The following is a 15,138-nucleotide window of genomic DNA, read 5'->3' on the forward strand; positions in this document are numbered from 1 at the left end:
GTGGATTTGGGCTGATTTTGGGGTCTCTCCCCCAGACCCCCTCCCCTACGAGGGGCCCGGGGTGGAGCTGCTGCTGCCCCCCCCCCAGGACGGCGACGCCGGGGGGGTCCTGACCCTGCACTCGCGATTTTCGGGGCTCTGCCGGGTGCTCAGGCTGCTCCTCAGGTGCCAAAAAGCCCCAAAAACCTCCGGTTCCACCCCAAAAAACCCCAAACCCCAAAAATCCCCATCGAAATCCACCCCAAAAAACCCAAAACCCCAAAAATCCCCATCGAAATCCACCCCAAAAAACCCAAAAATCCCCATCGAAATCCACCCCAAAAAACCCAAAAACCCAAAAATCCCCATCGAAATCCACCCCAAAAACCCAAAAATCCCCATAAAAATCCACCCTGGGAGGCCCAAATTCGCCCCAAAATCCCCCCCGGGAGCCCCAAAATCCCCCAAATTCACCCCAAAATCCCCCCCGGGAGCCCCAAAATCCCCCAAATTCGCCCCAAAATCCCCCCCAGGAGCCCCAAAATCCCCCAAATTCACCCCAAAATCCACCCTGGGAACCTCAAAATCCCCCCCAGGAGCCCCAAAATCCCCCAAATTCACCCCAAAATCCCCCCCGGGAGCCCCAAAATCCCCAAATTCGCCCCAAAATCCACCTGGGAGCTCCCAGAACTCCTCCCAGTCCCTCCCAGTTCCTCCCAGTTCATCCCAGTGACCCCTTTCTCCCCTCCCAGTTTCTCCCAGTTCATCCCAGTTCATCCCAGTCCATCCCAGTCCCTCCCAGTTCCCTCCCAGTTTCATCCCAGTCCCTCCCAGTCGCTCCCAGTGACCCTGTCCCCGTTCCCAGTAAGGATTTTGTGGCCCCAGTGACCGTCCCAGTTCATCCCAGTCCCTTCCCAGTCCCTCCCAGTGACCCCCAATCCCCTCCCTGTCCCTCCCAGTTCATCCCAGTGACCCGCAGTCCCCTCCCAGTCCCTCCCAGTGACCCTGTCCCCATTCCCAGTAAGGATTTCGTGCCCCAGTGACCCTCCCAGTCCCTCCCAGTCGCTCCCAGTGACCCTGTCCCCGGTCCCAGTAAGGATTTCGTGGCCCCAGTGACCGTCCCAGTCCCTCCCAGTCGCTCCCAGTGATCCTGTCCCCGTTCCCAGTAAGGATTTCGTGGCCCCAGTGACTGTCCCAGTTCATCCCAGTCCCTCCCAGTCGCTCCCAGTGACCGTCCCAGTTCATCCCAGTCCCCTCCCAGTCTCTCCCAGACCCTCCCAGTCCCTCCCAGTTGCTCCCAGTGACCCTGTCCCCGTTCCCAGTAAGGATTTCGTGGCCCCAGTGACCGTCCCAGTTCATCCCAGTCCCTCCCAGTCCATCCCAGTGACCCTGTCCCCGGTCCCAGTAAGGATTTCGTGGCCCAGTGACCATCCCAGTTCATCCCAGTCCCCTCCCAGTCCCTCCCAGTCGCTCCCAGTGACCCCGTCCCCGTTCCCAGTAAGGATTTCGTGGCCCCAGTGACCGTCCCAGTTCATCCCAGTCCCTCCCAGTCGCTCCCAGTCCCTCCCAGTGACCCCGTCCCCGTTCCCAGTAAGGATTTCGTGGCCCCAGTGACCGTCCCAGTCCCTCCCAGTCCCTCCCAGTCCATCCCAGTGACCCTGTCCCCGTTCCCAGTAAGGATTTCGTGGCCCCAGTGACCGTCCCAGTTCAGGACATTCTGGACCTCGTTTGCCGCGCCCTCAACGTCACCACCAAGAACCTCGTGAGTCTCACCCCAAAAACCCCAAAAAACCCCAAAAAAACCCCAAAAAAACCCAAAAGAAACCCCCCAAAAAAACCCAAAAAAACCCAAAAAACCCCAAAAAAACCCAAAAAAACCCCCCAAAACCCCCTCAAAAAAACCTCCAAAAACTCCAAAAAGCCCCCAAAAGAAACCCCAAAACCCCCCCCCCAAAAAAACCCCCAAAAACTCCAAAAAACTCCAAAAAAAACCCCAACCCCCCCCCCAAAAAAAACCCAAAAAACCCCAAAAAACCCCCCCAAAATACCCCCAACAAACTCAAAAAAAAACCCCAAAAAAACCCCAAAACCCCCCAAAAAACCAAAAAAAAAAAACCAAAAAACCAAAATAAAACCCCCCCAAAAAAACCCAAAAAACCCCCAAAAAACCCCCAAAAAGCCCCAAAAAGCCCCAAAAAGCCCCAAAAGAAACCCCCCAAAAAACAAAAAAAAAAAAACCAAAAAAACCCCAAAAATCCCCCAAAAAACAAAAAAAAACCCAAAAATTCCCCCCCAAAAAAACCCAAAAAACACCCTAAAAAATCCCAAAAAACCCCAAAAATGCTCCCAAAAAATCCTCCCAAAAAAATCCCCAAAAGATCTGCAAAACCCCAAAAAAACCCCCAAAAAAACCCAAAAAAACCCCAAAAAAACCCCAAAAAACCCCAACCCCCCCCCCCCAAATCCTCCCAAAAAATCCCCCCAAAATCTCTCAAAAAAAAAACCCAAAATCCCCAGTTCGTACTGGTCCATACTGGTTTATACTGGTTTATATTGGTCCATACTGATCTGTACTGGTCCGTACTGGTCCGTACCAGTTCATACTGGTCTATACTGGTCTGTACTGGTCCGTACTGCTTTGTACTGATCTGTACTGGTCCCTACTGGTCCATACTGGTCCGTACTGGTTTATACTGGTCCATACTGGTTTATAGTAGTCCATACTGGTCCGTACTGGTCTGTACTAGTTCATACTGGTCCATACCGATCCGTACTGGCCCATACTAGTTTATAGTGGTCCGTACTGGTGCACACTGCTCTGTACTGGTTCATACTGGTTTATATTGGTCGTGGTCTGTACTGGTCTGTACTGGTCTGTACTGGTCTGTACTGGTCCGTACTGGTCTGTACCAGTTCATACTGGTCTATACTGGTGCATACTGGTTCGTACTGCTTCATCCTGCTTCATACTGATCTGTACTGGTCCGTACTGGTACGTACTGGTCCGTACCAGTTCATACTGGTCTATACTGGTCCGTACTGGTCTGTATTGCTTCGTACTGATCTGTACTGGTGCTTACTAGTCCGTACCGGTCCGTAGTGGTTTACACTGGTCCATACTGGCCCATACTGGTCCGTACTGGTCTGTACTGGTCCGTAGCAGTCCGTACTGGTCCATACTGGTCCGTACTGATCTGTACTGGTCCGTACTGGCCCATACCGATGCATACTGGTCCATACTGGCCTGTAGCGGTCCATACTGCTCTGTACTGGTCTCTACTGATGCATACTGGTTCATACTGGTCTATACTGGTCCGTACTGGTCCGTACTGGTCCGTACTGGTCCATACTGGTCCGTACCGGTCCATACTGGTCCATACTGGTCCGTACTGGTGTCCCCCCAGAGCTGGTTCGGGGAGGGGCCCCTCCGGGGGCTGCTGCTGCCCCAGGTGCACCTGGACGTGCTGGACGTACTGGGAGCGCTGGTGCTGGCGTGAGACTGGGAGCACTGGGAGCACTGGGAGGGACTGGGAGGGACTGGGAGGGACTGGGAGCACTGGGAGGGACTGGGAGGGAACTGGGAGGGAACTGGGAGGGACTGGGATGGACTGGGAGGGACTGGGAGGGGACTGGGGGCACTGGGAGCGCTGGTGCTGGCGTGAGACTGGGAGCACTGGGAGCACTGGGAGGGACTGGGAGGGACTGGGAGCACTGGGAGCGCTGGTGCTGGCGTGAGACTGGGAGCACTGGGAGCACTGGGAGGGACTGGGAGGGACTGGGAGGGACTGGGAGCACTGGGAGGGACTGGGAGGGAACTGGGAGGGAACTGGGAGGGACTGGGATGGACTGGGAGGGACTGGGAGGGGACTGGGGGCACTGGGAGCGCTGGTGCTGGCGTGAGACTGGGAGCACTGGGAGCACTGGGAGGGACTGGGAGCGCTGGTGCTGGCGTGAGACTGGGAGCACTGGGAGCACTGGGAGGGACTGGGAGCACTGGGAGCGCTGGTGCTGGCATGAGACTGGGAGCACTGGGAGCACTGGGAGGGACTGGGAGGGACTGGGGGCACTGGGAGCGCTGGTGCTGGCGTGAGACTGGGAGCACTGGGAGGGACTTGGGAGCACTGGGAGGGACTGGGAGCACTGGGAGCGCTGGTGCTGGCGTGAGACTGGGAGCACTGGGAGCACTGGGAGGGACTGGGAGCGCTGGTGCTGGCGTGAGACTGGGAGCACTGGGAGGGACTTGGGAGCACTGGGAGGGACTGGGAGCACTGGGAGCGCTGGTGCTGGCGTGAGACTGGGAGCACTGGGAGCACTGGGAGGGACTGGGAGCACTGGGAGCGCTGGTGCTGGCGTGAGACTGGGAGCACTGGGAGCACTGGGAGGGACTGGGAGGGACTGGGAGCACTGGGAGGGACTGGGAGCACTGGGAGCGCTGGTGCTGGCGTGAGACTGGGAGCACTGGGAGCACTGGGAGGGACTGGGAGGGACTGGGAGGGACTGGGATGGACTGGGATGGACTGGGAGGGACTGGGAGGGACTGGGAGCACTGGGAGGGACTGGGAGGGACTGGGAGGCACTGGGAGTGACTGGGATGGACTGGGAGGGAACTGGGGACGCTCAGGGGGTTCCAGGTGGAATTTTGGGGCATTTTGGGGTGAATTTTGGGGGGATTTTGGGGGACTTTGGTTGGATTTTGGGGTGGATTTGGGGTGGATTTGGGGTGGATTTTGGGGTGGAATTTTGGGGGACTTTGACTGGATTTTGGGTGGATTTTGGGTGGATTTTGGGGCATTTTGGGTGGATTTTGAGGGATTTTTGGTTGGATTTTTGGGTGGATTTGGGGTGGATTTTGGGGTAGAATTTGGGTGATTTTGGGTGGATTTTTGGGTGGATTTTTGGGTGATTTTGGGTGGATTTTTGGGTGATTTTGGGGGGATTTTGGGTGGATTCTGAGGGATTTTTGTCCCCCCAGGTGTGGGGCCCGCCTGGTGCGCTGGGGGTCCCTCCTGGGGGGGATTTTGGGGGGATTTTGGGTGGATTTGGGGTGGATTTTGGGGTAGAATTTTGGGTGATTTTGGGTGGATTTTTGGGTGGATTTTTGGGTGGATTTTTGGTTGGATTTTTGGGTGGATTTTTGGGTGATTTTGGGTGATTTTGGGTGATCTTGGGTGGATTTTTGGGTGGATTTGGGGTGGATTTTTGGGTGGATTTTGGGTGATTTTGGGTGGATTTTTGGTTGGATTTTTGGGTGGATTTTTGGGTGATTTTGGGGTATTTTGGGTGGATTCTGAGGGATTTTTGTCCCCCCAGGTGTGGGGCCCGCCTGGTGCGCTGGGGGTCCCTCCTGGGGGGGATTTTGGGGGGATTTTTGGGTGGATTTGGGGTGGATTTTGGGGTAGAATTTGGGTGATTTTGGGTGGATTTTTGGGTGGATTTTTGGGTGGATTTTTGGGTGGATTTTTGGGTGATTTTGGGTGATTTTGGGTGGATTTTTGGGTGGATTTTGGGGTGGATTTGGGGTGGATTTTGGGGTAGAATTTTGGGTGATTTTGGGTGGATTTTGGGTTGGATTTTGGGTGGATTTTTGGTTGGATTTTGGGTGATTTTGGGTGGATTCTGAGGGATTTTTGTCCCCCCAGGTGTGGGGCCCGCCTGGTGCGCTGGGGGTCCCTCCTGGGGGGATTTTGGGTGGATTTTTGGGTGGATTTTGGGTGATTTTGGGTGGATTCTGAGGGATTTCTCCCCCCCCAGGTGTGGGGCCCGCCTGGTGCGCTGGGGGTCCCTCCTGGGGGGGATTTTGGGGGGATTTTTGGGGTGGATTTTTGGGTGATTTTGAGTGGATTTTTGGGTGGATTTTGGGTTGGATTTTGGGTGGATTTTTGGGTGGATTTTGGGTGATTTTGGGTGGATTCTGAGGGATTTCTCCCCCCCCAGGTGTGGGGCCCGCCTGGTGCGCTGGGGGTCCCTCCTGGGGGGATTTTGGGGGGATTTTTGGGTGGATTTGGGGTGGATTTTGGGGTAGAATTTTGGGTGATTTTGGGTGGATTTTGGGTGATTTTGGGTGGATTCTGAGGGATTTTTGTCCCCCCAGGTGTGGGGCCCGCCTGGTGCGCTGGGGGTCCCTCCTGGGCCGCCTCTTCCCGCAGGTCCTGAGCTCCTGGAGCGGCCCCCGGGATCCCCCCCCCGGGCAGGAGAGACCCTTCGGGTGAGGGGGGACCCCAAAAACGGGGAAAGGGACCCCAAAAATGGGGAGAGGAGCCCAAAAATGGGAAAAGGGACCCCGAAAATGGGAAAGGGACCCCAAAAACGGGAAAAGGGACCCCAAAAATGGCGAAAGGGACCCCGAAATCGGGGAAAGGGACCCCAAAAATGGGAAAGGGACCCAAAAATGGGAAAAGGGACCCCAAAAAATGGGAAAGGGACCCCAAAAATGGGAAAAGGGACCCCAAAAACGGGAAAAGGGACCCCAAAAATGGGGAGAGGAGCCCAAAAATGGGAAAAGGGACCCCGAAAATGGGAAAGGGACCCCAAAAACGGGAAAAGGGACCCCAAAAATGGCGAAAGGGACCCCGAAATCGGGGAAAGGGACCCCAAAAATGGGAAAGGGACCCCAAAAATGGGGAAAAGGGACCCCAAAAATGGGGAGAGGGACCCGAAAATGGGGAGAGGGACCCCGAAAATGGGAAAAGGGACCCAAAAATGGGGAAAGGGACCCCGAAATCGGGGAAAGGGACCCCAAAAATGGGGAAAGGGACCCCAAAAATGGGGAAAGGGACCCCAAAAATGGGGAGAGGGACCTGAAAATGGGGAAAGGGACCCCAAAAATGGGGAGAGGGACCCCAAAAATGGGGAGAGGAGCCCAAAAATGGGAAAGGGGACCCAAAAACGGGAAAAGGGACCCCGAAAACGGGGAAAGGGACCCCAAAAATGGGGAGAGGGACCCCGAAAATGGGGAGAGGGACCCCGAAAATGGGGAGAGGGACCCCGAAAACGGGGAAAGGGACCCCAAAAATGGGGAGAGGAGCCCAAAAATGGGAAAGGGAACCCAAAAACGGGAAAAGGGACCCCGAAAATGGGGAGAGGGACCCGAAAAATGGGAAAAGGGACCCCAAAAATGGGGAAAGGGACCCAAAAATGGGAAAAGGGACCCAAAAATGGGAAAGGGACCCAAAAATGGGAAAAGGGACCCAAAAATGGGGAGAGGGACCCGAAAATGGGCGATTTTGGGGACTTCATTTTTTGGGGATTTTGGGCTCATTTGGGGCTTTTTGGGGTGGTTTTGGGGGTTTCTGGGGTGGTTTTGGGGGTTTTTGGGGTCCCTGAATCGATTTTTGGGGTCCCCAGGGCGGTGCGGAGCCGCCTGTGCCGGGTTTGGGTGGGGATTTGGGGTTTTTTTGGGGGGATTTTCTGGGCTTTTAGGGTTTTTTGGGGTTTTTTTGGCATTTTTGTGTCCTAGGGGGTTTTTGGGGTGGTTTTGGGGGTTTTTGGGGTCCCTGAATCCATTTTTGGGGTCCCTGAATCCAATTTCGGGGTCCCCAGGGCGGTGCGGAGCCGCCTGGGCTGGGTTTGGGTGGGGATTTGGGGTTTTTTGGGCGATATTTGGGGGTTTTTGGTGTTTTTGTGTCCTGGGGGGTTTTGGGGTGGTTTGGGGGGTTTTTGGGGTGGTTTTTGGGGGTTTTTAGGGTCCCTGAACCGATTTTTGGGGTCCCCAGGGCGGTGCGGAGCCGCCTGTGCCAGGTTTGGGTGGAGGTTTGGGGTTTTTTTGGGTGATATTTGGGGGTTTTTGGTGTTTTTGTGTCCTGGGGGGTTTTGGGGTGGTTTGGGGGGTTTTTGGGGTGGTTTTTGGGGGTTTTTAGGGTCCCTGAACCGATTTTTGGGGTCCCCAGGGCGGTGCGGAGCCGCCTGTGCCGAGTTTAGGGTTTGGGATTTGGGTTTTTTTGGGCGATATTTTGGGGTTTTTGGTGTTTTTGTGTCCTGGGGTGGTTTGGGGGGTTTTTGGGGTGGTTTTGGGGGGTTTTTGGGGTCCCTGAATCGATTTTTGGGGTCCCCAGGGCGGTGCGGAGCCGCCTGTGCCGGGTTTAGGGTTTGGCATTTGGGTTTTTTTGGGCGATATTTTGGGGGTTTTGGTGGTTTTGTGTCCTGGGGTGGTTTGGGGGGTTTTTGGGGTGGTTTTGGGGGGTTTTTGGGGTCCCTGAATCGATTTTTGGGGTCCCCAGGGCGGTGCGGAGCCGCCTGTACCAGGTGCTGGAGCTGTGGGTGCAGGTGGCGGGCGCAGCCTCGGGGGTCCTGCAGGGCCCCGGGACCCCCAACGAGGTCCTGCTGGCCCACCTGATCAGCGACATCTCCCCCCCCTCTGAGGGGGCCAAGGTGACCCCAAAACCGCCCTGTTTCACCCCAAAACCTTCCCTGCATCCCAAAATACCCCAAGAGCCAAAATATTCCCTGAGAATCCCAAAAAACCCCACTGAGATCCCAAAAAACCCCACCCAGATCCCAAAAAACCCCACCCAGATCCCAAAAACCCCACTGAGAGCCCAAAAACCCCACTGAGATCCCAAAAACCCCACTGAGATCCCAAAAACCCCACTGAGAGCCCAAAAAACCCCACTGAGAGCCCAAAAAACCCCACTGAGATCCCAAAAACCCCACTGAGATCCCAAAAAACCCCACTGAGAGCCCAAAAAACCTCACTGAGATCCCAAAAAACCCCACTGAGATCCCAAAAACCCCACTGAGATCCCAAAAACCCCACTGAGATCCCAAAAACCCCACTGAGATCCCAAAAACCCCACTGAGATCCCAAAAAACCCCACTGAGATCCCAAAAAACCCCACTGAGAGCCCAAAAACCCCACTGAGATCCCAAAAAACCCCACTGAGAGCCCAAAAACCCCACTGAGATCCCAAAAACCCCACTGAGATCCCAAAAAACCCCACTGAGATCCCAAAAAACCCCACTGAGAGCCCAAAAACCCCACTGAGATCCCAAAAACCCCACTGAGATCCCAAAAAACCCCACCCAGATCCCAAAAACCCCACTGAGATCCCAAAAACCCCACTGAGATCCCAAAAAACCCCACTGAGATCCCAAAAAACCCCACTGAGATCCCAAAAAACCCCACTGAGAGCCCAAAAACCCCACTGAGAGCCCAAAAAACACCCCCAGGCTCCCTCTGAGGGGGCCAAGGTGACCCCAAAACCGCCCTTTTTCACCCCAAAACCTGCCCTGAGATTCCAAAATACCCCTGGACCCACAAATTCCACTCCCAAATTTCCCCTGACTCCCCCTGAACCCCCAAATCCCCAAATTCCTCCCCCAGACCCCCCAAATTCCCCCCCAACTCCCCAAATTCCCCCCAAATCCCCAAATTCCTCCCCCAGATCCCCAAATCCCCAAATTCCCCCCAAATCCCCAAATTCCTCCCCCAGACCCCCCAAATTCCTCCCCAAATCCCCAAATTCCTCTCCAAATCTCCAAATTCCTCCCCCAGACCCCCCAAATTCCTCCCCAACTCCCCAAATTCCTCCCCAAATCCCCAAATTCCCCCCAAATTCCTCCCCCAGACCCCCCAAATTCCTCCCTAAACCCCCAAATTCCTCCCCAAATCCCCAAATTCCTCCCCCAGACCCCCCAAATTCCCCCCAAATCTCCCTGGACCCCAAATTTCCTCCCCAAAATCCCCCCCGGCCCCCCCTGACCCCCCCTTTTCCCGCAGCTCCGGGCGGAGCCCAAACCCAGCGCCCCCAAAAGGCCCAAATTGGGGGAGGGTCCCGAGGGGCCCCCCCTGCACCGCAAAGGGGAACCCGCGGCCAACAGCGACACCTGCGCGGCTGCCCTGGCAGGTACGGCCCCAAAAGGCCCTGAATTCACCCCAAAACCGGCCCGGGACCCCCAAAAATCGACTCGGGACGCCTGAAAACCCCTAAAACCGCCCCGAATTACCCCAGAACCCTCTGAGTTCACCCCAAAACCGTCCCGGGACCCCCAAAAATCGACTCGGGACGCCTGAAAACTCCTAAAACCGCCCCGAATTACCCCAAAATCGACCTGGAATCACCCCAAAAACGACCTGGGAACCCCAAAAATCAACTCGGGTCCCCTGAAAACCCCTAAAACTGTCCCAAATTACCCCAAAATTGATCTGAAATCACCCCAAAACCGGCCCGGGACCCCCAAAAATCGACTCGGGACGCCTGAAAACCCCTAAAACCGCCCTGAATTACCCCAAAATTGTTCTGAGTTCACCCCAAAACCGGCCCGGGAACCACAAAAATCGACTCGGGATCCCTGAAAACCCCTAAAACTGCCCTGAATTACCCCAAAACCCCCTGAATTCACCCCAAAACCGGCCCGGGAGTCCCAAAAATCAACTCGGGATCCCTGAAAACCCCTAAAACCGCCCCGAATTACCCCAAAATCGACCTGGAATCACCCCAAAAATGACCTGGGAACCACAAAAATCGACTCAGGATCCCTGAAAACCCCTAAAACTGTCCCAAATTACCCCAAAATCTCCTGAAATCACCCCAAAAATGATCTGGGAATCACAAAAATCGACTTAAATCACCCTGGATTACCCCAAAACTGGCCCGGGACCCCCAAAAATCGACTTGGGACCCCTGAAAACCCCTAAAACTGCCCTGAATTACCCCAAAACCCCCTGAATTCACCCCAAAAACGACCTGGGAACCCCAAAAATCAACTTGGGACCCCTGAAAACCCCTAAAACCGCCCTGAATTACCCAAAAATCCCCTGAAATCACCCCAAAAACGACGCGGGAACCCCAGAAATTGACTTGGGGCTCTGGAAAAGCCCCAAAATCACCCTGAATTACCCCAAAAACAGCTCAGGAGCCCCAAAAATTGACTTGGGACCCCTGAAAACCCCTAAAACCGCCCCGAATTACCCCAAAACCCCCTGAATTCACCCCAAAAGGGACCTGGGAACCCCAAAAATCAACTCGGGACCCTGGAAAAGCCCCAAAATTCCCCAAAATCACCCCAAAAACTGCCCCAGGTCAGACCTGGGACCCCCAAAATCCACCTTGGGACCCCCAAAATCAACCCAGGACCCCTCAAAAAACCCCAAAATCCACCTGGGAACCCCAAAATCCTCCCAAAACCTCTCTGGGCCCCCCCAAAAATCACCCCAGGACCCCCCGAAACCACCCAAAATCCACCTTGGGACCCCCAAAATCAACCCAGGGCCCCCCAAAATCAACCCAGGGCCCCCCAAAAAACCCCAAAATCCACCTTGGGACCCCCAAAATCAACCCAGGGCCCCCCAAAATCAACCCAGGACCCCCCAAAAGACCCCAAAATCCACCTTGGGACCCCCAAAATCAACCCAGGGCCCCCCAAAATCACCCCAGGACCCCCCAAAAAACCCCAAAATCCACCTTGGGACCCCCAAAATCAACCCAGGCCCCCCCCCAAAATCCACCTGGGCCCCCCAAAATCCCCCCAGGACCCTCCTCAAACGCCCAAACCCCCCCTGGGAGCCCCAAAATTGCCCCTGGGAGGGGTCAGGAATTGGGGAGGGGTCCCCAAAATTCACCTCCCCCCCCCCCAATTTTGGGGTTCCCCCCCCAATTTTGGGGTCCCCCCCCAGCCCTGCGCAGGATCCTCCTCACGGGGGGACCCCTGATCAAGGAGGAGACGCATCGGGTGAGCCTGGGCGGATTTCGGGGATTTTGGGGGGATTTTGGGGGATTTTGGGGGATTTTGGGGGGATTTTGGGGGGATTTTGGGGGAGATTCGGGGGATTTTGGGGGGATTTTGGGGGATTTTGGGAGATTGGGGGGATTTTGGGGGAGATTTGGGAGATTTTGGGAGATTTGGGGGGATTTTGGGGGATTTGGGGGGATTTTGGGGGAGATTTTGGGGGAGATTTGGGAGATTTTGGGGGGATTTTGGGAGATTTGGGAGATTTGGGGGGATTTTGGGGGGATTTGGGAGATTTTGAGAGGTTTTGGGGGATTTTGGGGGGATTTTGGGAGATTTGGGGGATTTTGGGGGGATTTTGGGGGAGATTTGGGAGATTTTGGGGGGATTTTGGGGGATTTGGGAGATTTTGAGAGGTTTTGGGGGATTTTGGGGGATTTGGGGGATTTTGGGGGATTTTGGGGAGATTTGGGGAAGATTTGGAGATTTTGGGGAGATTTGGGAGATTTTGGGGGGATTTGGGGAGATTTTGGGGAGATTTGGGGGATTTTGGGGGGATTTTGGGGGGGATTTTGGGGGGATTTGGGAGGGGTTTTGGGGGATTTCGGGGGATTTTGGGCAGATTTGGGGATTTTGGGGGATTTTGGGGGGAGATTTGGGGGATTTTGGGGGGGTCTCATTTTTGGGGGGATTTGGGGGGGATTTTGGGGCAGAATTTGGGGTCTGGGGGCTCCTTTTTCGAGTGGTTCCGTTTATTTGGGGGGGTGGGGGGGATTTGGGAACCCATTTTTGGGGTCTGAGCCCCGATTTCGGGGTCTCACCCCCTTTTGTGTGCCCTAAGCCCCAGTTTTGGGCTCGAATTCTCATTTTTTGGGCTCCAATTCCCATTTTTTGGGCTCTGACCCCCATTTTTTTTGCTCTAATTCCCATTTTTCGGTCTCTAATTCCCACTTTTTGGCCTCTCCCCCCATTTTTTGGGCTCTAATTCCCATTTTGGGTCTATAACCCCCATTTTTCAGTCTATAATTCCCATTTTTTGGCTCTAATTCCCATTTTTTGGTCTCTAACCCGCATTTTTGATCTATAATTCCCATTTTTTGGTCTCTAACCCGCATTTTTGATCTATAATTCCCATTTTTTGATTTATATTTCCCATTTTTTTTGCTCTAATTCCCATTTTTGGGCTCCAACCCCGTTTTTTTTGGCTCTAATTCCCATTTTTCGGTCTCTAACCCCATTTTTGGTCTCTAATTCCCATTTTTCGGTCTCTAATTCCCATTTTTTGGTCTCTAATTCCCATTTTTCGGTCTCTCCCCCCATTTTTTTTGCTCTAACCCCCATTTTTGATCTATAATTCCCATTTTTCTGTCTCAAACCCCCATTTTTTTTGCTCTAATTCCCATTTTTGGTCTATAATTCCCAATTTTTTTGCTCCAATTCCCATTTTTCGGTCTCTAACCCCCATTTTTGATCTATAATTCCCATTTCTCGGTCTCTAACCCCCCATTTTTCAGTCTATAACCCCCATTTTTGATCTCTCCCCCCCATTTTTTTTGCTCCAATTCCCATTTTTTGGTCTCTAACCCCCATTTTTTTTGCTCTAATTCCCATTTTTCAGTCTCTCCCCCCATTTTTGGTCTCTAACCCCCCATTTTTTGGGCTCCAATTCCCATTTTTTTTGCTCTAACCCCCATTTTTGATCTATAATTCCCATTTTTCGGTCTCTCCCCCCATTTTTGATCTATAATTCCCATTTTTGGTCTCTCCCCCCCATTTTTGATCTATAATTCCCATTTTTCGGTCTCTCCCCCCATTTTTGATCTATAATTCCCATTTTTGGTCTCTCCCCCCATTTTTGATCTATAATTCCCATTTTTCGGTCTCTCCCCCCATTTTTGATCTATAATTCCCATTTTTGGTCTCTAACCCCCCCTTTTCCATCTCCCCCTCCCCTGTCCCCCCCCCCGGCAGCGCCTGACGGAGCTGCTGGTGCCGCTGGCCCTGCGCTTGCCCCCGGAGCCGCCGGCTCCTCTTTGGGGCTGCCACCCCCCCTTTGGGGCTGCCACCCCCCCTTTGGGGCTGCCACCCCCCCTTTGGCCTCCAACTCCCCCCTTTGGCCTCCAACTCCCCCCTTTGGGGCTGCCACCCCCCCTTTGGCCTCCAACTCCCCCCTTTGGCCTCCAACTCCCCCCTTTGGCCTCCAATTCCCACCTTTGGCTTCCAATTCCCACCTTTGGCCTCCAATTCCCCCCTTTGGCCTCCAACTCCCCCCTTTGGCCTCCAATTCCCACCTTTGGCCTCCAATTCCCACCTTTGGCTTCCAATTCCCACCTTTGGCCTCCAACTCCCCCCTTTGGCCTCCAACTCCCACCTTTGGCCTCCAACTCCCCCCTTTGGCCTCCAATTCCCCCCTTTGGCCTCCAATTCCCACCTTTGGCCTCCAATTCCCTCCTTTGGCCTCCAATTCCCACCTTTGGCTTCCAACTCCCCCCTTTGGCTTCCAATTCCCACCTTTGGCTTCCAATTCCCCCCTTTGGCCTCCAATTCCCACCTTTGGCTTCCAATTCCCCCCTTTGGCCTCCAATTCCCCCCTTTGGCCTCCAATTCCCACCTTTGGCCTCCAATTCCCACCTTTGGCCTCCAATTCCCCCCTTTGGCCTCCAATTCCCACCTTTGGCTTCCAACTCCCCCCTTTGGCTTCCAATTCCCCCCTTTGGCTTCCAACTCCCCCCTTTGGCCTCCAACTCCCCCCTTTGGCCTCCAATTCCCCCCTTTGGCCTCCAATTCCCACCTTTGGCTTCCAACTCCCCCCTTTGGCTTCCAATTCCCACCTTTGGCCTCCAATTCCCACCTTTGGCCTCCAACTCCCCCCTTTGGCCTCCAACTCCCCCCTTTGGCCTCCAACTCCCACCTTTGGCCTCCAACTCCCACCCTTGGCCTCCAATTCCCACCTTTGGCCTCCAATTCCCAGTTTTCAGTCGCTCACCTCATTTTTTGGTCTATAATTCCCATTTTTTGGGCTCTAATTCCCATTTTTCGGTCTCTAACCCCCATTTTTTTTGCTCCAATTCCCATTTTTTGGTCTCTAACCCCCATTTTTGGTCTCCAATTCCCATTTTTTGGGCGCTAATTCCCATTTTTCGGTCTCTAACCCCCATTTTTTGGGCTCCAATTCCCATTTTTTGGCTCTGACCCCATTTTTTGGGCTCTAATTCCCATTTTTGGTCTATAATTCCCTTTTTTTTTGCTCTAATTCCCATTTTTCGGTCTCTGACCCCCATTTTTGGTCTCTAATTCCCATTTTTCGGTCTATAATTCCCATTTTTTGGTCTCTAACCCCCATTTTTCGGTCTCTAACCCCCATTTTTTTTGCTCTAACCCCCATTTTTGATCTATAATTCCCATTTTTCGGTCTCTAACCCCCATTTTTTGGGCTCCAATTCCCATTTTTCGGTCTCTAACCCCCATTTTTGATCTATAATTCCCATTTTTGGT

At 54.0% G+C, this 15,138-nt stretch overlaps 1 protein-coding gene across 1 annotated transcript in view; it reads left to right on the plus strand.

Annotated features, from left to right (window-relative positions):
- LOC138101653 (proline-, glutamic acid- and leucine-rich protein 1-like) overlaps positions 1 to 13,668 on the plus strand; it is a gene marked incomplete at its 3' end in the record, with an annotated part of 29,206 nt that extends 15,538 nt beyond the window's left edge. The window contains 8 exon segments of the mRNA XM_068999426.1: positions 36 to 165; positions 1,654 to 1,741; positions 3,384 to 3,472; positions 6,071 to 6,184; positions 8,196 to 8,346; positions 9,695 to 9,821; positions 11,591 to 11,646; positions 13,615 to 13,668. Coding sequence (XP_068855527.1) covers positions 36 to 165; positions 1,654 to 1,741; positions 3,384 to 3,472; positions 6,071 to 6,184; positions 8,196 to 8,346; positions 9,695 to 9,821; positions 11,591 to 11,646; positions 13,615 to 13,668 — 809 coding nt within the window.
- Positions 13,669 to 15,138: the final 1,470 nt, after the last annotated feature.

The sequence above is a fragment of the Aphelocoma coerulescens genome, unplaced genomic scaffold, assembly GCF_041296385.1.
Source record: "Aphelocoma coerulescens isolate FSJ_1873_10779 unplaced genomic scaffold, UR_Acoe_1.0 HiC_scaffold_384, whole genome shotgun sequence".
Taxonomy (NCBI): domain Eukaryota; kingdom Metazoa; phylum Chordata; class Aves; order Passeriformes; family Corvidae; genus Aphelocoma; species Aphelocoma coerulescens.